The 27,433-nt window shown below is 41.8% G+C and overlaps 1 protein-coding gene across 5 annotated transcripts in view; it reads right to left on the bottom strand.

Moving 5' to 3' along the window:
* The window catches only part of lpp (LIM domain containing preferred translocation partner in lipoma), a 136,625-nt gene that overhangs the window by 26,229 nt on the left and 82,963 nt on the right, over positions 1-27,433 (bottom strand). For all 5 annotated transcript variants that reach the window (XM_086224835.1, XM_086224832.1, XM_086224831.1 and 2 more), the window contains one exon: positions 13,015-13,111. In XM_086224835.1, the coding sequence (XP_086080961.1) occupies positions 13,015-13,111 (97 nt within the window). The remainder of the gene's footprint in view (positions 1-13,014; positions 13,112-27,433) is intronic.

Raw genomic sequence — 27,433 nt, 5'->3', positions numbered from 1 at the left:
TACAGGGGGCACGTGTGAACTGATACTATTGCAGCAGAGAGAGCCTGATTGCATATTGTGGGACATGGCATTTGGATATCTTTAATTGAGTTGGAGATATCTTTAATTGAGTTTAAGATGTTCTCAACTCAATGCAAGTTATCTTCAACCCAATTAATAACACTGTCAATTTAATTACTGGTATCTTACAATAATAGGGTTTAAAAAGATATCAGGCAATGTTTTATTTTTTACACATCTGAGGACAGATGCAATCTTCAGCCGCAGTCTGATACAGTATATTTAATTAATTAAAGTTCACTTGTATGGATGGTTTTTGTTCTTTTCCATTTTGTGCTTCATCTGAAGGCTGATTTTTGGTGATGATTGACACCGTATGTTCTCAACAGAGCAGTTCAAGCGTGTTACAGACAGATGCAAGACACTAAGTGGGAAAGATAGACTATCTGATGTTTGCCTTTTCACAGTTCCACTTGCTGTTTTCATATCTACAATTCAAACGGAGTGTAAAGCGGAATCTGTCTCAGGTATCAGCCCAACTTTTGGAAGTCATATGTTGTTGAGATCAAATATCTGCTTGACTGCCAGGCTTGCTAATGGTATTCTAATCTCAGATAACTCATTATCTTATCGCCAGCCTCACTGGCAACAGAGGAAAGTTGCTTGAAAAGTGACTGGATGCACAACTTTTCCAGAATTCCCTCCATTATGGGGTTCATTGACTTTAGAAATATCAAGAAACAAAGGAACTGACAGATAGCTGTTGAGGATGTTTAACCGGGTATCATAGCAACATTTTGTAGATTAATTGAGCGACTGCTGTCATCCATTGTGATTTCTTTCACAGACGAGTTGTTCTTGCAGCCTGCTATCAGTTTTATCTGCTCCCACAGCTCCATCCACACCTCAATTATGGCTGTGTTACCTACTGTACAGGGAGGCAGATTAAACAAACTAGTGAAGGCATGTCTCCGGGGGACATGTGGGTGTCAGTGGAATCACAAGCAGGGTAATCACTTCAGAGAGCCAGAGGGAAAGAGAAAGGGAGAGAGAGTGAGCGAGAGATGGAGACGGTGCATGCTGAGCCTGTTAGTGGCTTCAGATCACAGGCCATCTTCAGTGAGTGGATGAGAATGCCAAACATGTCCCACAGGGCTCCCACTTTAAATAGCGAGAAGGAAACCTCTCGGAAATCCTTTTCCTTTTGGCAGTCTGTGATCGCGAGGGCCCTCAGGAGCTATTTGTGCATGTCGCGACTGTGCGTATAGTGTACACAGTTTTAGCCTCGCACACAAGCACATACACAGGAAAAAAGCAGCAGACATGCCACACATGTACATGAGCACATACAAACAGACAGATAGATCGTGTACTGTAGGCATAACCACAGACATGTCATGCCACGCTTGATGCACATCAGCAGCCCACACTTGAATACATAAAGAGCAGCAGATCTGTGGCTTGTTACGGTCCATCTGCAAACCTCTGGATCTGTTTCGACCTAAATATCTGAGGATGAGGTGAAGTGCAATTGAACCAAAGACTTCACTGACATAAATCAGCAGTCTCTACTGTCGACAGGAAACACAAACACACAGAAGCTCCCGGCATTTGCTCCCATCATGCCGAGCAGCTCCAGTGGGGAAGCAGAGGATTTACAGTAAATTACGGTAATTAATTAGCTTAACATAAGATCTGCAAAAGTTCAGTCTGTAGAAAAGATTCATCTTAAGCCAAAATTTAATTTTTTTTTGGTGTGATGAATTATAATTGTCGCACGGTGCTGCAAATGCTGACTGTTTTCATTAATGATTCATTTGCTGATTACCTTCATGATTACTTGTCACAATTTCCATGACATCTTCAACTTTCTTGGTTTGTCAGAGCAGCGCGTCAAGAAACAAAAGAATATGTTCCCTTTATTTTTCATAGAACATGAAGGCAACTAGCAAATTAATACGTTTAAGAGGCTGGAATACATGAACTTGGAGCCTTTTTCCTTTAAAAAGACAGTAACCAAAGAAATGCACTTTAATTTTCCAGCTTAATGGAGTTATTGCCTAATTGTTTATACCCAAGGCTGCACAATTTTGAAAAAATATCTTATTTCAATTATTTTGATATCACAATGGCAACGAGATTTGCAATATCAGAGGAACTGTTAATTTTTAGGGTAATTTTTCTGATTTTCATTTGAAAACCCACTTAAACAAATACACCATGATTTTATGTGGGGATTTGGATAAGAAAAAAAAAAAAAGATGGTTTCTTCAGTTGTCGAAAGTTATGTTTAGGTCTCCAAAACATAATAAAATGTCCACGATTCCACTGTGACTTTTTAACATTACTTGGTCCATTGCTTTATATTGACAGTCATTTAAAATACAGGAACGTAGACAATCAAGACCCTATAAGCAAATTTGGCTTCAATGATAGATTGACTAAAACATTCAATCACTAAAAAAGAATAAAAAAATAAAGAATCAAATGGATTTCAGCTCACATCAACCTTCACTCCGGAGTGTAAAGAGTGTAAACTGTAAAGCTCGACCTTCTTCAGTGAGCCTGTAACTTTTCTTTCGAACACTTTAGCTGTATGATAATAGCTAGATATGCAGAGTGTTTTACAATGCTTCACATCAATAATTTCACACATCCGCGTCAGAAGTAAGCATTTTCAGTTTGCAGACACGACTTCAATTGACGTCTTGAATAATACAGGACAGCAATTGAAGCAACATGGTATTTACCCCTATGGAGATGATCCCAAATACTTTCGAACCATTTCAGCTGGGCATAAAGGAATCATGAAAAGGCCTCTTCACTCCCAAGTGTCCCTTTGCGCAGAGAATGGAACCAGAGTCTTAATATCAAAACTTCAAATAGTTCCTGTATAACCAATGCAATGGTGATGGGGAGGGAGGGAGAGTTCATTTACACTTTACTCACTTTCTTTCCTTTCATTCTTCAAGCCTCAGAAGTGTCTCTTCTCTGTTACATCGAAAGTCAAAAGAAGGACTGAAGAGAAAATCTTTTCTTCTTTTTTTTTTTTTTTTTAAAAGAAGCACATTCCCTGTGAGCTATGGAGGCTTAGAATGGTTAGACAATTTAATTGGATAAAAGGAAAAGATTAAAGAGGCCCTGACTCTGTTCCATAAATAATTGATTTCTAATGTATTTGTAGTGGCAGTGAGACGCTGTTGTTTGGGAATGGGGGATGTTGAGTGGCAGAACGCTTCAGATTTCCCTCAGTCTTTGCCTTCTTTGTTTTTTCACACCGTGATATTGAAGCAGCATGAAAGGCAGAGAGGGAGCACACTTGCAGCTCAATTTGATCTTACATCGTCAGAAATCAAAGATTGTGCATGTAAAGAAGAATCGCAAGGAACTTTTTTTTTTTTTTTGCAGGAGACCAAACTTTTCACACACTGTTACTAAAGAATACAATTCTGCTGGTGCAACCCTTGCAAACCCCAAAAGGCAAAGCCAGCCACTGTAGCTCCTATCCAAAACTAATAAAAGAAGCACAAAATCCATTTTGGGACTTCAACAAAAGTTTTGTGTTTGGAATAAAATATCCAATATGTGGCTGCAAAAACATTAAAGACATTAAACTACTGCAATATGTTAACATTAGCAACACAAAAAGAATGAATTACATCATAATAACAAACAAATGTGGGTATGACACATTTTCTCGCTCTACCTTGTATCACGTATTTTCATCTAGAACAGTTAAAAACCACACGCAGTACAACTATTAGGGATGGCTTGGACCAGGTGAGTGTGTTTTTTGTTTTGCTTTTTGAACTAAAACTACAGTTTTCATGAACTGCCTGGACGGCACCCTCCGTCTCACTTTAACTGGGGGACATAAAACAATCCCGAGACAATCACCCCCCTACAAACTAAGTTTCAAACCAGCGTCTTTTGTGTTGTGAAGTAAAACTTGCTATTGACTTAGCATTTCTGTCGATCATAACTGTTCAGTTCTTTCAAAGACTCTTCAGACTTCCTCAAAGTAAAATTTCCTTTGAATGAAATAAAAATGACAAACTGAACGGACACACATCTCGTGCATTTGATACTAAATTGCACAAACATTTGTGAAATCTTAAAACTTCCCAAAGTTGTAGGTTACTGGTCCACAAGCTTTAAACAGTTTGACAGAATTTCAGCGGACAGAACGTCTCAGCTGATCCTTTCTTGATCTCTCAGCTGGTGGAGAGCGCAGTGGGCGGAGCTTCTATTATTATGAAAGAACAAAGTTTCATGGGGAAAGGAAAAGTGTGTGCATGTGGTCAAGAAATGTTAGCGACTTGAACTCACCGTACACCATCATTGTAAACTAACATCAAGGATTATTTAATTGCCTACAAAGTAACGTGATGATTTGCGTTTCTATGTCATTGTCTGTGTTCATCTGAATCACATTCAGATCAGGCTGCATCCTGAATAACAATATTGTGACAAATTTTAAAAGGTGAGCCAAATAAAGGTACAAAGTTCAAGGGTTAACATCAGACAAAAAGTCTGTGGAACACATTAGGAGTGTTACTGCTAACTACTGAAAAGCCAGAGGCCACCATTTGTGCACTGTTTCATCTCTTTCCCCTCTAGGTTAATCTACTTTGTTGCTTCGGATTGCCCTCCCCGCAGCCTGACAATGCTGTGGCCTTCACTTGCCTCCAGTGGACAAGAGAAATAGCTGTCATCGCTGCATTTCAATCTCTGAATGCCTCTCTCCTAACCCCTGCCTTTAATCTCATTCCCAATGTCAGCAAATAGCAATCTGTAGAACTGCTGCGGCAATGGAGAAGGATGGAGGAGAGGCGAGCCTGTGCCACTAAGCATTACTGCTCAGCCTGTCAGGGCCTGCAGCACCCAGCGAGGGGGACTGAGTGTAGGTTACATGTTTTAGAAGCAGGTTGGCAGGAGCGCCATGCAGGGGTGCCAGGGAGCAGGCGGGGCTGGCGAATGGGTTGAAAGGGAGAGCGGAGCAGGGGAACAGGTGAGCCAGTGCAGCACAACACGCAGGCCAGCTTGTGTGTTCAAAGTCATACGTGTGTTTATATGGTTTTTTTATCCGTGCGCACCCGTGTGCTTGTAAGTATGTCTGCGTTTGCGTGCATGAGCATGCAGATGTCTACACATTCCTGAGGTCAAACGCTCACTCACAAATGAAATCTAGCAACGTGAGTGCCCGGGAGCCTCAGATGGGCTCGCACGGCAGCTGATCTTGCAAGCCTCAGTGGAGCTGTCTCAACGAGGCAGGATAGCAAGCGCCGAGCCCAGCGGGGGAGGAAGGGGAGGGGAGTGGGAAGAGAGGGCGGAGGGGGGTGGTCACCTCATGTGAACTGCTGCCAAAAAGCGGGCTTCTGTCGCCGGGAAGAGAAGCCCCATGCTGGCACACTGCATCAGCTGAGAAACTAGAAAGCAGTACTGTGAGGTCAGCGGCAGTGCTGGGACAAGATAATGAGGGGCCCATAAACTATGATGAAAAATGGCTTCATGTTTTATGAAACTGCTGTCCCCTCTCCAAATAATAACAAATATACTCATGCACTAGAAACATCACAAGATCGATTACAAGAATGATGACGACACAGCAGAAAAACTGCTATGATCCCATTCATAGAAGAAAAATACAGAGAAATACAGTAAATACGAAGCTAACGCAACAGATGTGTAGAAAACAGTTGACAGATTTAAAGCATTTAACAGTGTTTGCATGGTAAAAAGGATAAAATCCGCAGCCTCACACTGACATACATCCTCGTATAAAAGACAGCTATGATGGATCATCGGCGGCTATTGTTGTATAATCTAGCCTTCCGCAGTCACACGTTCTAATCCACTGTAGGTGGTATAGTGATGCATGGGCTTAAGGAGAGCTGCCATGTCACCAGACTGCATCGTATGATGCCCCCTACCCCTGGGTGGTCGCTGACCTCCTTCCAGCAGCATTATTCTCCTCTGTCTCATAATGTTTGCTGCCACACACACACACACACACACACACACACACACACACACACACACACACACAGTACACACACACACACACACACCCCACAGACAGAGGCAGCAGAATGATTGAGGGAACGCTTATATTCACAAGTGGAAGAGGAAAAAGGCTCTTGAAACTAAAGGGCCTCTAAGGAGATTATAGTGGGAAACAATCAGAAGCAGAAAACTAAAATGAACTGTAGCCTCATTGTGAGTAAAGGACAAGTGTATCATGTCAACAGTGTAACGTTGCCACTGACTGTCCTCTAACATTTCTATGTTTTAATATTATTTCATTCGTCACATTCAGTGGTCATATTCTGAGTTTTTACAAGGAAGTCGGTCATGATTGCAACCATGGGACCAGCAGTCTGTTGTGTTGCTTATCAATGTGTGTGTGTGTGTGTGTGTGTGTGTATGGGTGGGTCACTAGATCAATTCCCTGTGTTGCCTCTGGAGGGTTGGGCATCCTTACAGACCCATTTAGCTTTGTCTGTGGGCGGGAGGCTGGATAAGCGTAGGTGGTTCTGGTGGTTGCACAAGTGGCTTGTCTGGGTGCTTGTTTGAGGATGGGGGGGTTAGTATGGGTTAAGTTCTGGGTGACGACTCCACGTTTATGGAGGAAGTATTTGCTAGTCTATAGTGCTCCCTTGTGAAGCATATGGCATAGAGCAAAGACCGAGACAGCTTGGAAACAGCATAAATTTGTCCAGAAAACGTCAAACAACACATACAAACAAACAAACAAAAAAAGTGACATCATCAAATATTGCACCCACGCTGCACTACATATTAGCGAAGTGAAGAGAAGTGAATGTGATAGGAGTGATCAGAAGCACACATCGTTTTCCGTGATTCACGAGTGCATGCGAAGGCAGTATGGAGCGACACCAAATATGGAGGTCATGACCGAATGAACATATGTATATTAAAAAATAACATTCCAGCTTGCTCAAGCTGTTACTGGGTATAAGAGAGACATTTGTGATTTCTTGAAATTCTGATAGTTTTTTACTTTATCTGCAGTTTTTATGTTTTTAATAATCAAAAGACTTTAATTAATGAAACACATACATGATGTATGACATTATACCATCATGTTTACTGGAACTTTTGTTATGGTGTGTTTTTTCTCCGCATACGTGAACATTAAGAATAATAAAGAAATTACCTCTTTAAAGACTAAATGGAAGCAGGTACCTGTGTCAGATGGTTGGCCGAGGGCATTCGGAGGCGGTCGGGGTGGAGCGGGGATGGGGGATGGGGTTGCGGGATGCATCTTTCAAGGCAGCGGAAAGGTTTTACTCTGACACACACATCCGGCTTGTTATGACATGTAGAGGCACATCTAAAAGCAGACTCCTAAGAGGTTGCTGAGGGCGACCTCAGTAATATGCAAATGAATTCCACCAGAGTATCTTAGACAACGCACAAAGCTGTCTAAACTGGAAGCCTATTAATACATTAAGTTGTGATGCTTGCTTGTGTTATAAAGAAAGAAAGGCAGGCTCCACCAGAGAGCACTGCATGAACCTAAACTTTTTTCTGACCCAATTACCTTAGCTGATCTGTTCTGACTTCTCTGGCCTGTACTATTACTGGAGCTACACAGCCATTTGTATCTCTTCCAAGATTCCTCATGAACATTTCATGTGAGGTGTCTTATAAATTATGAGGGCTCTTCCAGCTGACATTATGAGGAAAAATGGCAAACCCTGCCTTTTCTTCTCAGGCTCTAATCATAAAACAAAGGCTAGCTCAAAGCGTGAGGAAAGGCTGGTCTGTGTGGAGTACAGTATGCCCCTATGAATCACTCAGCTAATTTCAAATGACTGCTTCTCCACCATCTGACATCAACATTACAAAAACATTTATGCCACAGCTCCAAAATCTCTCTGGAAAATCACTCTGTATAAATATTGATTGGATATTAAAATTTCCCATTTTTCTTAATTCTATACAGTAAGACTCATGGAGGACACGCAGGAATTCTCTATGTGTCATTTTGGTATTAAACAAAACAGGACAAAGATTCTCTGAGGCAGAATGAACTACACTGCACAAGTGTCATCATCACTAATTGTAAATAATGCAAAGCATCTCATCCTTTCAATTATTCAGCTTTATGTCCTGGTTTTGCCTGACAGAAATGTAGTGATGACAAAATATTGTAAGTTCCTCTGATGCACAAATGCCAAGGCATCTGTACTGCGAGCTGAGTGGCTGTGTCTTATTAGATTTCCACAAACACAGAACACCTACGCACAACCTAAGTGGATTAAATATGACGGATGATGACATTTGGAGAAAAGGCTCTTTCAGATTACTCAAATCTAATCTGGAACTCTAAATCAGGACTAATCAGTTGCTTTTCAAAGACGCTTCAATCACAGAGAGAATTTCTGGCTTGCAAACTGGGTTTCTCACAAGAAAAGACGTTCTTTTATAGTGCATCATTTTCAGGTTTTTTTTTTTCTTCTTTATTTTTTTACATTTTGAGGAGCGTTTGCATTTTGGGGCTTTTTCAGAGCTTATGTTGCCACAGAAAGTCCTCAAAGACTTGGCCGGTGGAATTGCTGGACTGCGGTTGTTGGAAAAGAGCATAATAAAGTTGTATAATTTATAAGTGGCCACTGAATCTCATAGAAAGTTCCCTCTGACATCACAGAGCCAGAGTGTAACATTAATTCAATTCAATTAAGCCCCCCTGGACCAATGAGAGCTCACTATGGCTCTTTCAGATGAGAAGGTCATCAAAGACATTAGTGATACCAATAAAACTTTGCTATAGAAAGACAATGATTCAGTCCAGTAGTGCGCTAGAGATCACAGCCTCACTTTGATTAATCCTGTTAATTACTAGCCTCAGGGTCTCAACAACTGCTCGCCCTCTCCCCCTGTATCCAGCCAAAAACTACACGGGCTTATGTGCCATTCCTCATAATTAATAAAGTCTCACGCTCTGGGACTGCCTCTCACACAGCCTTGATATAGTGTACAGTGAGGAACAAGCTGGACTAAAGTAAATTTGAACATAGTTGTGGTGACTCTGTGTGTGTGTGTGTGTGTGTGTGTGTGTGTGTGTGTGCTCTGTGGATTTGCAGAGCAGCATGTGCCTGCGCTTGAACTCCCTCCTAATGAGTTACTGCAGTCACCTCACTCGTGTGCTCATGCCCTTCTCCTCTTACTTTCCCTCAGTTAATTCAGCTGTCGCCTTGTTTAACCACAAGATGACCCTCCTCCCACTATGCACTCCACCCCCCCCCACCCCCCGCTTCCCACACACACACACACACACACACACACACTCACTCCCGTAACAGCCAGCCGCTGTCAGCTGGGGACGCACACGCAATCCTAACTCTTTCTGGCTACCTCAGCTAACATATGACCCATTTCTCAACTCACATGTCCTTGTTTTACCAGGCTCCAGCCAGTCGGCCTTATAGTTAGCAAACAAGTGCATACATGGTATATCAGCACACGGCTCTGCAGCACATACACATTTAGACAAAAATTAGGCCAACCAGGCTTTGTGGGCCATTCCTCTAAAACGACTATTCTTTGCTTAAGCCATCAGATCCATTTGACCTGCGTCTAATGTGAACCAATTAAGGTCTTTACATCAGTGGGCACCAACGTGAAACTGAATATCCCTTAATACTGGTTAAATACATGTCCCTGCAGCTCTAATACACCTACACATGCTATCGCGGTGTGCTGTGTGATTATGAGCTGATATAAAGCCTGTCGGAGAGTCCCATTGAATGCAGTGAGCGAGGTTTCTAATGGGCACGGGAAATAATTCCAGGGCAAAGGGGATTAAAGGCTAGAGAAGAGAGAGCAGCAGAGGGATGGCACTCGCTGGCAGCAGAGGGTACAGAGGGCGGAAGAATAGAAATGAAATATAAATGTCTTTTGAATCCTATTTTGTGAAATAGTATTAAAATTTTGTTTAATCCGGGCAGTTATTTTAATTTTTATTCAAACAAGAAATAAATTAAATATCAAATGCTTCTGAGAAAAAGAAATATATTATATATATAAATATATATATATATATATATATATATATATATATATATATATATATATATATATATATATACACACATGAAAAAAAATTAAATAAATAATGCAGGATCAAACATGACACAGAGTTTTTTTCTTTCTCTTAATTCAAGAGGTTTCTTCTGTCCAGACCCTTTATCTCTCAATCTCATTATATCCCCAGCATAAGTCATATCTCATCCTTTGATCCCACCGATACATTTAGAGACCCCCGCTTGGGGACCATGTCCCAGACTGGCACATAAGCTGCAGGTCTACACCACATCAGTGTTTGAGAGGAACAAGGGAGACACACCTAAACTGCACGGAGCAGCCTTGCACCCTCCTCCACATACAGTGTTCTTGTGACTACAAACTAAGTTTGTGGGTCAATGTTTGGGAGAATCAGGGAAAATGTTTTATTCTGTCAACCCACTATTCCACATTATCACCATGACAGCTGAAAGAGTTTTAGTTTCACAGAACAATTAGTACTTTTGTGATTTCTCAAGAGAATCACACCCATGTTTGATTTGTCTCTTATTTTCACAAATGTCACAGTGACACATGAACATTCACATTTACCATTTGCTTACTGCATCTACAATGATGAAAAATAATGCAACAAAAATGTGGAAATCTTTCTCCTTAACCATTATTTCTCAAATGAATGACTTTTGTGATCTTCCATTAGAAAAAAAAATATCATCTAAAAATTATATACAGGGCTGCACGGTGGTGCAGTTGTCAGCACTGTGGCCTCACAGCAAGAAGGTTCCGGGTTCGAGTCCCGGCTCGGGCGCGGGATCTTTCTGTGTGAGTCTCCATGTTCTCCCTGTTCCTGCTGGGTTCTCTCTGGTACTCCAGCTTCCTCCCACAGTCCAAAGACATCAATTTGGGGACCAGGTTAATCCAGACTCTAAATTGACCGTAGGTATGAATGTGAGTGTGAATGGTTGTTTGTCTCTCTATGTTGGTCCTGCGAGGGACTGGCGACCTGTCCAGGGTGAACCCCGCCTCTCGCCCGTAGATGCTGGGATAGGCTTCAGCCCCCCCGCGACCCTTACTTGTAAGGAATAAGCGGAAGATGACGATGGAATTATATACATCATACATATATATTCACTGAAACTGTCAATCAAAAATGTCTTACTGATTAAACTCTACCTATATAACGGTATGAAGAGACATTTGCAAAATCAAAGAGCAGAGACAACTGCGTCTGGACCTGGGGACCTTCTTGTGAGGCATCAGTGCCAACCAACGAGCAGCCGTACCAAGGTGCTTGTTAGCTGATAGACTGACGTTCCCGTGTCTGTATACTATACTGTGATACGTTCCAGTAGCTCAGACGTGTTTCTTATTACAGTACCTAACTACGTAAGTGGTCTTTTGTCGACTGAAACTGCTTCAGCCCGCATCCAGCTGCACAGAGCAGCTGACACAGGAACAACATTAAAAGGTCTGGTCAGTTTTCAAAAGAAGACATCCTGCGCAGCACTGATTCTATATCACACTACTACAGTACATCAACATTACTGTTTGTCGTGACGGCTGGTGCCACACCAGAAGTCAAAAGGTCACGTCACATCACATCATGGGTGAGGCAAGCCTCAACTCAGAGGCTCCAGGAAAATGCCCAGATATCGAACTCAGCAGGGTAACCTCTTGTTTATTCTCTTCTAAGGCCACACAGATCCTCACCAACGATTCTTGTGGGATCTTAATTATCATGTGATCTCGAGACTTCTGAAACAATCCTCATTGTTTGGAGGATGGAACTTGCAGTACTGACGTACCAAAACAATTCAGGAAGGAAACTAACCACCCAAATGCAACACAGACGCATGTCACAATGGCATGTAATATACAACATGTACGTGACCATGAGTTGACATGGAGAGTAGAGCAGGAAGAGGAAGGAGAAATCAATTAACACAAACAAATAAAATACAGCAAGGCTTTATGAGAGCTGGTCCCATTATAAAGCTGCCTTACCTCCTTGTTATCGCCTGCTAGTGGTGTATTCTCTCAGCTAATCCAGTGCATGTGGTTCTTATTGAGTGGGATCAGAGACATTTGGCACTTTTGAGGAATCAACTCTACACCACAACCATTTGTAAGAACAAACTAAAGAGAAAAAATATTGATATTTCCTGGTGTGAAGAGGAGGATGTGTTCTACCTGTGAGACCTGTGCTATCAGTGACAAGCTAGCAAGAAAATTGGTTATAGACAGTAATACAGTCACGGTGAGAGCGAAGGAGGCAACCAGACTACATCAATAATAGCCAGAGAGTTTGTGTAAGGAGGACATCAACAAAGCATCAGACTTACCACAGGAGACCTTTCCAAACACAAGTTTTACATTTGCAACTTTGAGTCAAGACTGCTTTTTAAGAAACACTACCATCCCCCAAGCTTTACCAGGTGGTTAGTGCTGTACCCATGGCAACAAACGTACTCTGCCCTTAGGGAAGTAACCACATCCATGTTTTCATGCCTAAACCTAACCAGACCATTGTGATTTCGCAAGACTGGTTATTTTTGGGATCATGACATCCTTAAGGAAGTGAATCCAGTGATGGGAGTGGATCTGGATTACTGCTTATCAATGAATAAACAGATTGCAAACACCTGTTGGCTGACTGGCAGGTGCAGTCTGAAGCGGTGCAGCAGCACGGCTATTTAACGGACCGATAATGTCCGATGATTTTTTGTAGTAGTTGAACGTTAGAGGCCAATAACAAAGGATCTAACTTTTCATTGCAGGAAAAGCAAAGATGGAACATTAACAACTGATTGATTCAGTTGGTTTTGCAGTTGTGAAACAGTCCCAGGACTCTAAAGAAGCTGAGTGGAACACAACTTACATTAATGGAATGATTTAAACTTACTATGCTCTCATAAATAAGGTCAAAGGCTCACCAAATGTAAATGAGATTGGCATTCTTACCAAAATATTCCTCTGATGGAGGGTTGTCCATGTCAAACAGCATCTTTTTGGTCAGGCGCTCCAGCTCGTCTTCGGGATGGGCCATGGGAGCGCCGCTCTGAGGACCAGAGAAGGAACAAAGTTGTGATTAAATAAGGTAATTAAGAACAGTTCAGCAGTTCCTTGCATTCATTTCCACCTCACTGATGAAAGTCACCTGTGGTCTATGTGCTGCAAATGATGCTTGAAGGAAAAAGCTTCGAAAATTCACAAAAACCTGAATTCAATAAATCTGGATGAAGCAATGCCTCAAGGTCAACTCAAACACATTCAGTATCATTTACATGCAGTGGAAGGTGCAGTCTGCCTTTCCCCTCTGAGATATCTGACCCTGGCTCAGGCCCCAATGGCCCACAACCCAGAAGGTTGTGCATATCCTTCTGAGCAGCACACGTATGTGGAAGAAACAATGACCCTGACTGATCCTTGTACTTGGAAAATAACGATAACAGATAGAAAAAAGGAAAGGAATAAAGGAGAGACAAACAAAAGTACAAAGGTTCTCTATGGCTGTGCCGAGACCTAATCTGTGAAAGGTTTTAGATGGATGACATAACTCTGTGAAGATGCCATTTCCTTCCTTTCCTTGTGAGCCGCCCTCCGTCTTATCCTGCAGTCTCTGACATCTGCCTGCTGTGCATCTGGATGGGGCTGACGCGTTGTGCCTGACATTTTCTGCCAATCATCCACAGAGTGGGGGGAAGACAGCTCCCCCTCCCCCAGCCCGACCCAGGGCTCCAGCCTGTTCCAGGTGTACGTGTCCTTTGCAGACACTCTGGAGGCCTGAACTTGGCTCTCCTTGTGCTATGTGGCTGAGCTCAGTCTGAATTGGTGGCTGACCTTCCCTCAATCTGGGGGGGTGGCTGGATCTTTACAGTACGTTTGATTTTCAATATTGTAACACAGGCCGAGATCTGAGCTGACCTTTGAGGTTCTCCTAATTGCGACATTTGGGAGCAGGGTGAATGTTAGCGACCGGTCTGGTTTTATCTAATTTATCCCTGGTTTACTTGTCATATAGAGGAATCAGATTTATCAATGGCAGGCTAGAGGAAAATGTTTTGGTATTCAGAAAGAAAGCACAATTACTGATTGTGTCAAACAACTCTCCTGGTTTTACTGACACAGCTACATTTGAAACACTGAGTTAGCAACAAGGTGAAGCAGGGGACTTTACACAACACAAAAGTGGTAATGCTGGTGCTTGAGTTGAAAGGCATCTCGTCATCCTGAGGATTATAGAAATTGTCTTCCATTGCAAACTTCATCACCGTTTTTTATTGACTTATTTTGATCTACAGCTTCGCATCTTCACATGTAACAACTCTGCTGTCAGCGTGACTCCCGCCATGTTTCCTTACAAAACTCTGCACAACACTGGTCCTGAGTCGAAGCAGTTGGTGGTCAGAGTGAGCATCTAGAATGCATCAAACCCAAGTGGTTTAATTGTATTGATTTCAAAAGAAATGACATGATAAATAATATAAAACTAAGCTAATAAATCAATTGTATCAAGTACATTTAAATTCTGACTTTGATTTTCGCTCTAACTTCAGTGATTACCGTAAAGAAATGCCGTCACTTTTTCAGGCTGAGTGGGCTCTGAAACTGAATTGGAGAAGTGTGTGAGACAGCAAGTCGCATGATGAAACATTAGCTGAAGCATTTTTCCACAACATGCACGCAGATTGTTAATTCCAACAAACTGACTAAATCTGAGGTGCAATGTGAGAAAAAATAAAATTTGTTCCCTATCCCTCAGCCGTATTGTGCTCTTTTTTTGATATCCTCAAAGATTTAAATGTTCGGCAAACAGCTTGTACATGGACAGTTGCGACCGGAGTTAGATCAGCAGTTAATCCACTGATCGTGCGGGTCGGATGGGGTCAAACAAACGAAGAGATTAAGGCAGTATACATATAACTTTCTCATCTAATCTATGTATAAAGCAAGCCTGCCTGTCTGTCTGTCTGCTGTGTCCAGGAGCAAATTCATCCTTGTCTTCAGCTCCAGCCATTCAGCCCTCACCGTACTAGCCAGTCCATTCTCTTTCCTTTTGCATTCAAATGTAACAGGAAGTGCTTTGAGTTCAGAATTTGGTTTAGACAAGTGGCCTGTTTGAAATAACTACATTTGAATAAACATTGGTTATCAGGATGGTGGAGAAACAAGTTAGTCCAGAGGTGTGAGTAATGCAAATGAAGTACATTTTGTTGGAGCGGCATGCTAGCAGAAGCAGCACTGGCCAACTGACTTTATGTGTGGAGACTATGAGAAATGCTGAGCTCTGCTTACTGTCCACAATGTATCAAGGAACATCTAAAACTTTATGATGCATGACTTAAACTCAGCGTGGCCCAGCTGAGAATGCAGCAGGCTGATAATGGAAGCCCAAACAGTAGGCTTCATTAACTCTGAGGGATCGACACATTCAACGTGCAAATCTTCCTGCCATGCCAGAGAGAGAAAGTTGGAGAGAGCAAGAGCAAGCAAGGGAGAGAGAGAGAGACAGAGGGAGAGACAGACAGAGAAAGAGAAAGAGAGAGCAGCTGGGCCTGAGCTTGTAGATTCCTTGGCACCTTGCACCTCCCCAGCCACTCAACCATAACAGCAGGATCACATCATGGAGGATTAGGAGGAGAGGAGAGAGACATTCCTCAGGAGTTCAGATATTCCTCCATTGTCACCCCAAATTAAATGAATCTTTTTAAATAAGCAAAGGTCAATGGGGGTTGAATACAACAAGCCGCAGAAAAAGAAATGCTCCCAACTGTCAACACTCGGCTTATGATGTCGGTGTTGTTAGTTAGAAACAGCGAAGGGAAAGATCTAACACTGTTAATCTTAGCTCCACATCAAAAGCACATTGGAGAGGGAACGAAATGCTGCGATTACCAGAAACAGACTTTTGAGTTTAAGCTTCATTTATACCTTATCCACTCTTTGACACCCCGCAGCAATGCACTGCCAGAGAGTTTAAAGCACCTTGTTAGGGACTCTTTTGTGACAGCACAGAATAATTTTTCACTTGAATAAGAGAAAGAAATTGCTTCCCCTGCATGCTTTATGATTGCTTCGCAGTTCCTGTTGAGCTTTTCAGAGGCAACAATAGAAACCATACAGCAGCTATACGTGCTGGAGACATGATTTTTCAGTTATGTCTGCTTCAATTCAGTAAATTGTTTGCCTACGCCCTGGGGACACTCAGACATAGTTTCATTGAAGTTAGCGCTTAAATTCAGTGGTGTCTGCTTTAAAAGCTGTTTTCTCAATATGTCCAGGCTCACAGTTTCAGGTCATCCGCCATCTGCGTTTTAATGGCAAAAAGCCTATCAGATGTAATACCACTGGGAGACAACCTGATGGAGCATCAAATGTCATCCGCATGACAAATGATTTGATAAATGCCAGTCCTCTTAAAATCAAACACAACAATAACATCTGTAAATGACCACTGTTGCGTGCTACGTGATACAGCATGACACTGAAAGGCGAGCAGACAAAGCCGAGTCTGCGAGCTGATCACTGACCGACTGCCACATCTATGAATAAAGCTGTGCGCGCCGCCCACTGTGGAATTGGCATTGTGTCAGAACGGATTAAGCGAGAAGTGCAGTGGGGTGGGCGGGTGGAGGGAGCTGCGTACATGCTCTCACCTGATGCCCTGACAGCATCGTGTCCCGCTAAGAAGCAAACCTCAGGCTTCGTCTTTCCTGCTTCCACTGCAGTGATAGAGTGAAGAGGGGAGTGAACTGGAAAGACAACTGTTCCCAGGGCATCAGATATTGGTGGAGGGCGAACAAAGGGGTGAAGACGAAGCACGGACGAGTTACACGCCATCACCTGATAAAACTAGAGATGTGCAGGATAAATCACGGCAGGGCAACACATGAGTCAAATCTCTCCTGTATTATAAAACAGATGTTTCTTGAGAAGCACACAAACAGATTATTGATCACGTCTTCATTTAGTCTGGATCCAGAAAAACAGACAGCTGGTACAAACTTTAAAAATAAAATGTATTTATCTGAAACTTAGAGTACGATTTGGAAAACAAAAACAAAAACTTGCTTGCTCCAGCTGGAGGCCAACTACATTCCCCCCCATATTAGTCCTCTACCTTGGTCACTCCACACCTCATCTCAGGTTATCGCATGCGCTCACTCATCCCGGTCACGATTCATCACTGGAATTAGCTCAGCCCGAGTTAAAATGACAGAATCACTGTCAATATGAGTGACAACAACAGACACGACTCTTTTGAACTCAATTTTTCCCCTTAAAAAGGTTTAAAAACAAACAAACAAACCTTTAATACGTGCTACTAATAGAGTGCTGGAGGGATGATGTATTTTTGTAGGCCAACTCTGAAGTTAGCATCACCATGGGTCCCGTCAACCCTCAGCCAACAGCATTTTTACACTGGATAATTGCTGAAAATCTGCTCTGTGGATAACAACAGTTTATGAGATTTACACGTTTTGTTCAACAGGATAATCTTCATGATTGAAAACTACTTTTATCATTTTGGCACTCATGCTATGAACAATCTACATCGCAGGTGCATGACGTTATCACAACTAGCTGTTGCAGTTGATGTTAAATGTCCATGAAAAACCCTGTCGTCTGATTTAGCCACTTGTTAGCAACCTCTGCTTTCAAGACATAGAAATGCTTTGTGCAGTAGTCGTATTAACAGCAATGCTAACTTATTTACAGGTTTAAGGACTCATTCCTGTGCCATTTTATTTCTTTTTACGGATCCTTAGCAGATGAAAAATGTGATGCATTTGGTTGCTTTTTCCTATAATGTCAAGCTGAATTACTAGTTTGGTCAAGTGTTCGTGCCAACATCCTTTGTCTTGCAGAGTGAAATTAGCCTAGCATTTCCTCCCTGTTTCAAGTGGAAAGAGGCATCACTTTAGTTTCAAACACACTTTTAGAATAGAATTGACAGTAATTTGTGATGCAAGTGTGTGAACAATAGCAACAAGAAGTGAGCAAGCATTTCAACCTTTTTATCAATCACTGCAAGATGAGAAACCACAATCTCTGTAATTTTTTTAGATAACAGAGAAAAGGCTAAAAAAAATTGTTATACGCATGCAGTTTGTGTTAAAGTTGGAAATGTCTTCCATCTTTGTCTAGTTTTTCCAGTGTCTCAAGGAAACTCTCACACAAATGTTCTGAGGGAGATTTGAAGGCCTCTCAGTACACAAGAAATAGAGGTTTGATCAGTTTCAAATAATCCTTGATGCCTCCCTGCCAAGTCATACATTTGGGGTCCGCCCAAGAGTTGAGAGGGACAGATGGCTGAAATCGTAAATAGCAAATACCAACGCTGTGTGGTATGCATTGTTTGGCTGGCTGAAAAATGTTTGACCACATTGTGTTTGAATGTTCCTGGGATATTTGGGGCTCTATCAGGCTCCAGGCCGAAGCACAACATAGAAGCCGACAGAAGCTGGCAGTAGTTGACTGACGTCTGAGAGCCGTCGTGTCAAATGTCAGTCAACCACGGCCATGAAAAAGAACCACGCCGATGATGGGACCACTTCCTGCAATACGTGTCTGACAAATGTTTTAGCCTCTTTTGAAAAAAAAGAAGAAGAATAGAAATATGCACGGCCACGTGTCATTATAGTTCACATTTCCTACTAAAAAGGTGAGAAGATTCCAATTTCCTTCAGAAAATCAGGAATTACATCCCAGTATTTTATTACCACCGCAGCGACGTGCAAACACAATGGGACTGAAAGCAACTTCGTGGTTGCAACAGCACAAAGCACTGAGCTGAGAGTGATAAGCAGAGAGGGAGAAGTACAAGAGTCCGATGGAAGACAACTGCTACAACAGGACTAATCTGTGTGTCCCAACATGCAGTCATCTAGCTGCTGTGTCTCTGTTCTACTTCCTTTAAATAAAATATTTCACCTTAAACCAAAAGCAAGTGTCTTTTCTTTTACAAAAGCTTAACATTTCCCTCACGATAAGCCCGCGAGGAAGAAAGACCTGATCACTCACAGTCATATTTATCCACAGATTAAATGATGATGGACTTTACAATACAAATGCTTTCGTGTCAATGGAGCTGCAGCTTTAACGCAGGCTTTTAGAGGAGCCGCTTTAGTCAGCTCGCAGTCTGCCGTCCTGGCTTTTTGTCTCCCCAACTCACAATGGGATTATATGAAATGGACACAGAGCCTTTGAATGGGAAATGGCTTATTAAAATAACAGTAATAACAAAAACAACAACAACAACAGCAAATGGACCATTGCATTAGTTAGGGTTCATGAGGGATTGAAATATTTATTGGATTGGAATATCTAAAAAAAGCATTTGTTGTTGCAACACTAAACGAGTGATTATAGCAGCTTAGGCGACTCCATTTCAGCAAAACAATGACAGGATTGCTGGATCAGTCACACTATCCTTTCAGTAAGTTTGTGTGTATTGTGTGTGTGTGTGTGTGTGTGTGTGTGTGTGTGTGTGTGTGTGTGTGTGTGTGTGAGAGAGAGAGAGACAGAGGGTGGGGCCTTTGTCGTGTGTCTACAATCAAACCTACGGGTTAAACACTTTTCCTAAAATGTGTGTATTAATAGCCCTTCCTTTATAGTGGATTTATGCAATTCCATACCGCCGGATCCATTTCCCCAGCTGTCTTTGTGTCACAGCAGCGCTCTTCGATAGACACCTTTGAGAGCGTCTCATTACTGTGAATCAGTCTTCAGCCAGTCCAGACAGAGTTTAGAGAGTTTCCTTCATGATTATTTGTAGAGCTGCTCTGTTATTATTAGACACTACTCCAGGACACAGAGGGTATTCCACTTCCTACCAAAGGACACATAACATTTTGAAAAGTTGCTTTGTCATATTTTGTTTGCCAGCCAGCTGCATGTTTAATTTAAAAATGTGTTAAAATATGTGAAAGGAATCCCATGTTAGTGGCTTTATGTAATCCAGCGGATGAATATTTGCTGCTCACAATGTTTAACAGGTTATGAGTAATCTGTAATGCATTACACTTTGAGAAGAACCATTATGGTGCTCCATATTAAGCCCAAGGCCACCTTCTGAGGAGGCGCAGATAAAGTATACATTTTCTCCAAACAAAATAGGTCACGCTGTTTCAGCTCCAATTAAATACTGGGGGGGAAAAAAAAACATTCAACTGTAGAGCAGCTGTGTACAGAGCAGCAGATGATAATTAAAAATTAACCAATTCCATAACTGCCGTGTTCCGCAGTCATTCATATCTTTGGCGTAGACTGAATTCATGTAACGGGATGAGATTCAGAGTGCACACAGACATGTAATGTATGTAGAGGGGCCTTTCAATGTTTGTAAGATTGTGCGTGTGTAAAAACTAGGTCATCTGTTTGGAACTGACACATCCCCCTGCAAACAGATATTTGAAAATCTGTGAGTGTAGAGAGGGGTGCCACAAGCCATCTGTAAAAAAACAACAACAACAACAACAACAACAAATGACTGCACAAATTGTTGGGATGGAGATAAAACTTATTTGGCATCTCTTTGTATACTATTACAATCCAATGAGTGCAGCAAACACCATATTACACAGGATGCAGGTTTCCCAGCTGTTTCCTCATGCGGTAGCGCAGGTCTATATTTAAACACATGCGGTGGACATTAATACAGGTTATGTCTTTAAATCAATGTATTGGCAACCCGCACTTCCCTTTTGTAATACACAGTGTTGTCGATCTCCTGTGTAATTTTGCCGGCAAAGCAAATCATAATATATCATCGTCCTTCCCCCCTCAATGACTACATGGCTGATGTGAATGACACCCTGCAGGATGCTTCTTGACCAAAAGATCCACTAAAATGCTGGACCTGAGGAAACACAATGCCTCATCCAGTCAAGGAGTTTTCCTTGATGAGAAAAAATGTTTAGAAAGTGCACACGTTTCAAAGACTCCAGCCGAGGGAAGGTAAAGGGTCATTTAGTGGACAGAGCAGGATGTTGAGGGGAATCCAGCTTCAGCAGCACAAGCCAACTTGTTCATGCATGTTGAAATAGTGAGAGCCAGCAGGGGCCACTGTTTCTGCAGATGCTGGAGACTGCCTAGTTTCTGACTAAACCAAAGCAAACATATACCTTCATGTTCTTTGTACTTACTGAGCAAAAATGCTGGAATCAATACATTAGCACAATCAAATGAGTTTCCTTTAAGCACAGTGAAGTACTTTCATTCACTCCTCATACTACAACTGCACTTCAGCAGAAACACTTTTTAAAAATCAAGGTTAAGAGGTTGAGCCTGCTTCTCGTGTGACGAGTCAAAGCGTGGTGTTGTTGTTATTGTTGTTCTATGATTTATATGAAGTGATTTTGAGGCATTCAGGAGGTGATCCATCCAGCTGTCAGCCAGCATGCCACAGCATCATAAACTAACCGGACCTCAGAATCAGCTCACTACTGCAGGACACATCTGCATGTCTTAGCTTGAGGGCAGTGAGGAGGGGCAGAAAACAAGAAGATAAACAAACTGCTGAGACATTTTAGATGGCTGGGACTCACCAACCTGCAATGACAGGTATTGATTCAGGCAGTTATTTACCAGCCATGCAGTTCCTCTCAGAGGGGCCAGAGGAGAGGAGGGTGGCAGGGCCGATTATTTATGAGTAGTTAAGTGACAAACGCTGCTGATCTACCGAAGGTTACCACTGACCACATGAACTGTCCAATCTACCCTTTACTTCTCAGTGAGGCCAGCAAGTTAAGGCGCAAAACTGAATGTAGACGCGCTGCTGGCAGTTTCACTCATTTCACTCTGTAGGGTACAGAAGATAATCATGAGTTTAGCTCTACAGGTTGAAACTATTTATTTGGTCATTTTTGTTCCTGTTTACTCAGTTTCGCATGAAATGGAAAATTGTAAAAATTTTGCATTTCCTTTTCTGCATTTGTTTATGTGCTCCTATTGGGCTGAATTATGGGATTATCTACTGTTTGTGAAGGACTCAGATCAGGGACTGCCCTATACGTCTCTCCACCAATACATAACTACACATCAGCACTGTAATGGTCAAACACTCACCAAAAAAATAATTACACATATTAACAGATAGAGACAGTATTGAAAAATCAGAACCAACAATTCTTGGGGCCATATTTAAGAGCTCCATGGCGTCATTCAGCTTCATTTTGGTGTTAAGAGGGCACATAATCAGAGCCAAATCACAGCATAAAGAGGCCATCGATAGACACCTAATTATTCATCAGTGTGTTTCTGGTGTGACATCACTCAAACCAATCAGACAACCTTGTGTCATTCCCTTTAAAGCCCAGGTTGTGCGCTTCTCATCTGGGGAAACAGACCTCCTCGTGAAGCAGGTGGACTTACACGAGCATGTCTTGTGCTTATATATGGGAGCAGCAGTCATCCACCCAAGCCTTCACAGGTGAAGCCAGTCTGGGAGGAGGTGGTGCTCAATATTTTCATGTTGTCAGGAATCAGTAAAACCACATTACGATGCTGTGCGTCTACACATGATTGATGTGCCGTTTAAATAGCACTTCAAGCGTAACACCACTGACCAAAAAGAAACCTCTTCTTGGTCTATGGCTATGTGCCGAAGTTGTGCCAGACTAGCCTCATTAACATATTTACACTCCTGCTAGAACACAGTTTCATTTGTTGGTTAAAGAGCCAGGGAGCTTGGTGTGAAAACGTCATTGTCTCCAGCTTGAAACTTACAATGACGCTTGTACTTGACCGAGCACCAGCTTGTGCCATGCTTAAGCCAGGACCCTTTCTCTCTGGAAGTCTTTGTGGACCCTTGGAGACTCGTGGCCACTTTAGGTAAACTAAAGGGGTCAAATGAAAGAATAAAGACGGAATATGTGACAAAGGATTAGTAATGTAGCACCAATCCAAACAAATCTATAGGTGTTGGTCCTGGACGGGTCGCCGGTCCATGGCAGGGCCAACACATAGAGACAGACAACCATTGGCTCTCCCAGTCACACCTACAGTCAATTTAGAGTCTGGATTAACCTGGTCTGGTTTCCACTCGCACTGGGTTCCACGTCAGTGTGAGTTGACTCACAGGCCGAGAGTTCCCTGGCGTAATCCGTGTGCGACACAACAACAACAACTGACGACATGGAGGCAGCATTATGCCTGTCCATCGCTCAATGCACTAAAAATGAGGGAGGGCAGACACGCAAGGCTTCAAGCGGTGAAACAGAACACCCAAGAAAAGAATAAAAGACTTTACCAAACGATCGACCAGTATTCAACCGAGGCTAAGATGATACGAAGTAGACGACGTAAGCCAGTAAAGTACTCAATCAGCGGCCCGCTATGTGTTTACGTCACATTTTAGTCCCCGCTTGGTTCGCTTGGAACCCCAGTGGAGCAGGGACCAAAATGGTAACGGTTAGTACTGTGTTGGGGCCAGTGGAAATGGGGCCAAACTGACCCGACCCGAGCCGAAGTGAGCTAGTGGAAACACGCCCAAACTGTAATTATGATGGGTGGTTCCCCAGGTGACGCTGATCAATGACAACTAAAAATCTGAAGTAATTATCAATCCTTTTCATTAGTTTGGCAACACTCCTTTCCAACAAAGCTTTCTATTAAAAAAATCAGTAACTTCCATATCCTTCTGGTTTTTATCTTACATGCAGGCAGAAACCAGACCCCATGTGGACCACAAAATAATAACTAATTAAGGTTATTATTTTACACTTTTGTTCTAATAACATCCAAGTAAGTGACTATACAGCCATTTATGGGTACAAACCAGGTCCCAAACACAAGGGTGCTTTGGCCAAATCCACAGCAGCAGCAGCAGCATTATATCTAACTGTGGCTCTGCAGGTCAAAAGGCAACATGGCAGGACTGGAATTTAGAGAAACGTCAGATATACATGTCTGACAGTTGAAAACATCAATGGCCTTCTAGGGGGCATCAACTGGCAGCAGCAGTTCAAAATAATCCTCCCCTGTCAAACTTGAGTCAAGTTCACCAACAACACCAGGCATCATTCAGCTCCGTTTTCTTCCAAATTTGGGCAAAAAGAGATTCATGGAAATGTGTTTGCTGACCGTCAGCCACAAAGTCTTTTTGTAGAGCTCAAACACGTGAGATGTGTAATTGCTTTTCTTGCACCTCCATGTTACGTTTGAGTATCACCATGTTTGTTTACTGGGTGCTGGGATGCAGGATGACATGCCCGGGTGACAAGGGTTGAGTGGGGGGTGGCAGAGCGGGCGAGCTAATCAGAGCAAGTCCAGATCATAGAATTTCACCCTAGGAGCTCATCTTGGACTTCTAATGACACTGACCTTCTATGAATACCCTCAATTATGTGAAATGATCTCTTTAATAAAGTTCTCAATCAAAGTCATGGGCCTCCTGCTGAGACAATCCCGGGTATTACATAAAATCACCACCATCACCAAGTGACTACAGAGAAAATGTGATAATTACCACAAAAAAAAAAATGTATGTAGTTCCTTTAATTGACTATGTTTTGGTTTATTTACACAACAGATTAAAAGAGACACCACTCACTTCTTTGAAGTAGATTTCATATCATCTGTGAAAGGTTATGAACTTGTCACGACACCGGGTCAAGCAGAGCGATGATGATAAAAGGCACAGTTGACAGATTTTGCTTTCATTCTAATCTGGCTTTAATGTGTCTGCTCTATGTTAGCATTCGTGCTATACTGGTCACATATAAACAAAATAATAGATCTGAGTGAAGGTTTGGGGAACAAAAGTTCTAAACGAGGGTCGGGTCAAATGTGATGTCAGAGACACTTTCAGCACATCATCTGGATGTGCATACGGAGAATTATGTTTTTTGAATATGTTTCAAAGCATACTGAGAAACCTCACAGGAAATAAAACAAGGAGGGAGGCACAGAGCCCATTATCCTGCTACAGTATATCCTATATATAGTTTACATGCTATATCTGTAAAATTAGTGATTTGCTTTTATCTGAAATCAAAGGAATAAACGACACCTTTTGTTTTTTTAATAATGCATCATACTGGGACTAAATCAAGCTTTTCAAGCATAATGTAGACTTTTGTTTTGAACAAATATAATTAGACTTATTTTTAAGATACTCGCTGCAATGTTGAAACTAATTTGTATTTAGTAAAGTACAGTCCTTGATGAGCTATTCCCAGAGGCTGAGAGGCCCAGTTTGTATTTTGAACCAGCATAAAATCCTTGAATTAAAGAAAACTCAAGGGCCTTGCACTTTCCAGAGATTGTTGGCAGCTGGTTGTATTGAGATTAGAATAAGTGTCTCAATGGCATAGCCTTCTCTGTTCTAAAGGACGACATTATTTTGTAATTCTTCTCAGATATCTACAGTGCTATAAAAAGGTTCGTTGCAAGATCCAACACCTTGCAGTGCTTTCGGAGGCTGGTTATCGCAATCATACTGCCTTCGTGAAGATAAAATGTGCTTCTGAACACTATTGTACTGCGAAAATATGTTTGGTGGATACTACATTTTTGCTTCTGTTAAGTCCACTGCTCTTCCCCGTTTGTGTGATTCCTTCAGTAACCTGATTGTTAAAAACCACTGATGCTAATTCTTTGCTTCAAAGCTTTACCGTTCCCATATCATCATACTCCGCTCACTGGTCAATGTTTTGAAGAGGCAACTGTGCTACGATGCACTAACCCCAGTGTTTCCCAAACACTCATTAACATGTGCCGGTCAACCACAATCAACCCTTAACAAATTGATTTTCTATTTTTGGAGCTGTGTATCGCATCCATCCATTCTCCACCAGCTGCTTACAACTAACCTTTTCAAGTTCTCTCTGAGCTTTTACCCTTGCAGTCACGCCATCTACACATTAGGTGCAGTTTTGCTATTTCCATTTATACCCTAAACATTTCAGATTGAATGTTGGCCTGCATCAATTAGCACAGGGCTAAAAATGACAATAAAACCGAACTTTCCCGGTGCATTTAAGTACACTTTGTAAAGTCAGAAATTAGAAATTATAGAATTATCATGGGTGTTTAAAATGGGAACAGATTTTTTTTTAAATTTTCTTTTTTGAAAAAAACCTATTGCATTCTTCTTTCACAGCAACATTTCTAATAATCTCACAGTGCAGCAAATCACATTCCAACCATCAAATTTCCACAAATAACCAAATCCATATGTTTGAATGATGCAACACATGAAGTTGATTATGTATGTGACGCTAAAACTAATATACTAATTTAAATTAATATTATCTAATGGAATTTCAGAATTGAAAAAGTTAATTTTTTTTGTAAAAAAAGAGACCAGATATTTTTCATTTTAAGATTATTTTTCTTTTTTATTCCCTTTTAATAAGGCTCAAGTACTTCTTATTTTATTTCTCATCATAGAATCCCATCTTTTCCCACGGAATTTGACATTCCACATATATTCCATATGTAGCTACAAATGCAGGTTTACAAATCATAGCAAGCAGATAAATAGTGTTGGCTGTACTGAGACAAATGGAATCAGATGGTGCAAAGCCCCAATAGTAAAGATCCCTCAAACATTTATAAAGGTTAAAACAACGGTTTATTCTGAGCATTTCAATGAAAGATGACAGGCGCCTCCCCATAGGATTGCCATCTGATGCTGCACAAATATATGCATACTGTATACACACACACACACACACACACACACACACACACACACACACACACACACACACACACACACACACACGTGCGCGCATAAATCAAGCTCTGAGAACTAAGCTGACCTACACAGTCTTGTACACACATGTACATGTGTACAGCCACACAAAACAAACGGAGCCAGAAAGCGCTCAGCGCAGCCACACCTCTGCAAGGAGAACTCTCGGCCCCTGGCACTTTTCTGCTGGGGCCCTAATTAAAGCAGGAATGAGCGGACACTCACAACCCCGCCAAAATCAGTAGCTGTTCTGGAGAGTGACAGGGAGTTGAAACCAGACATTTGGGTTTTTCATGAAGGAGCAGACAAATGTGTTCACTTTGGTTCAAATCTCACCTCCTGCATCCACAAGGTAGCACTACAGAACGCACTTACCATAATTAATTGCTTAGAACTCACACAGTGATGAGAGTTAATTTGATGAAATTCAAACAGTTTGTTCCATCAGTCTTACTTCCTGTAACCACTAGGTGGTGCTATGATGTGTGAATGTATGAAGTTTAAGAATAAGGTTTTGCATAATCCTACTAACAAACAGACAAAAGCCAAAGAAAGCATTTCCCCCGTGACAGAGGAAATACAATAGTATACAACTTGCTATATAAGAACACATGGCACACAGAGTGATTTTCAGGCCTCCTCGTAATTCTCAGCCTATAAGCTGAGAAAGTGATTGCT

The sequence above is a fragment of the Aulostomus chinensis genome, chromosome 14 (genome assembly GCF_037954235.1).
Source record: "Aulostomus chinensis isolate RoL2024-O1b breed Wild chromosome 14, RoL_Achi_v1.0, whole genome shotgun sequence".
NCBI classification, from domain to species: Eukaryota; Metazoa; Chordata; class Actinopteri; order Syngnathiformes; family Aulostomidae; genus Aulostomus; species Aulostomus chinensis.
This window is presented reverse-complemented; position numbering and strand designations above follow the sequence as displayed.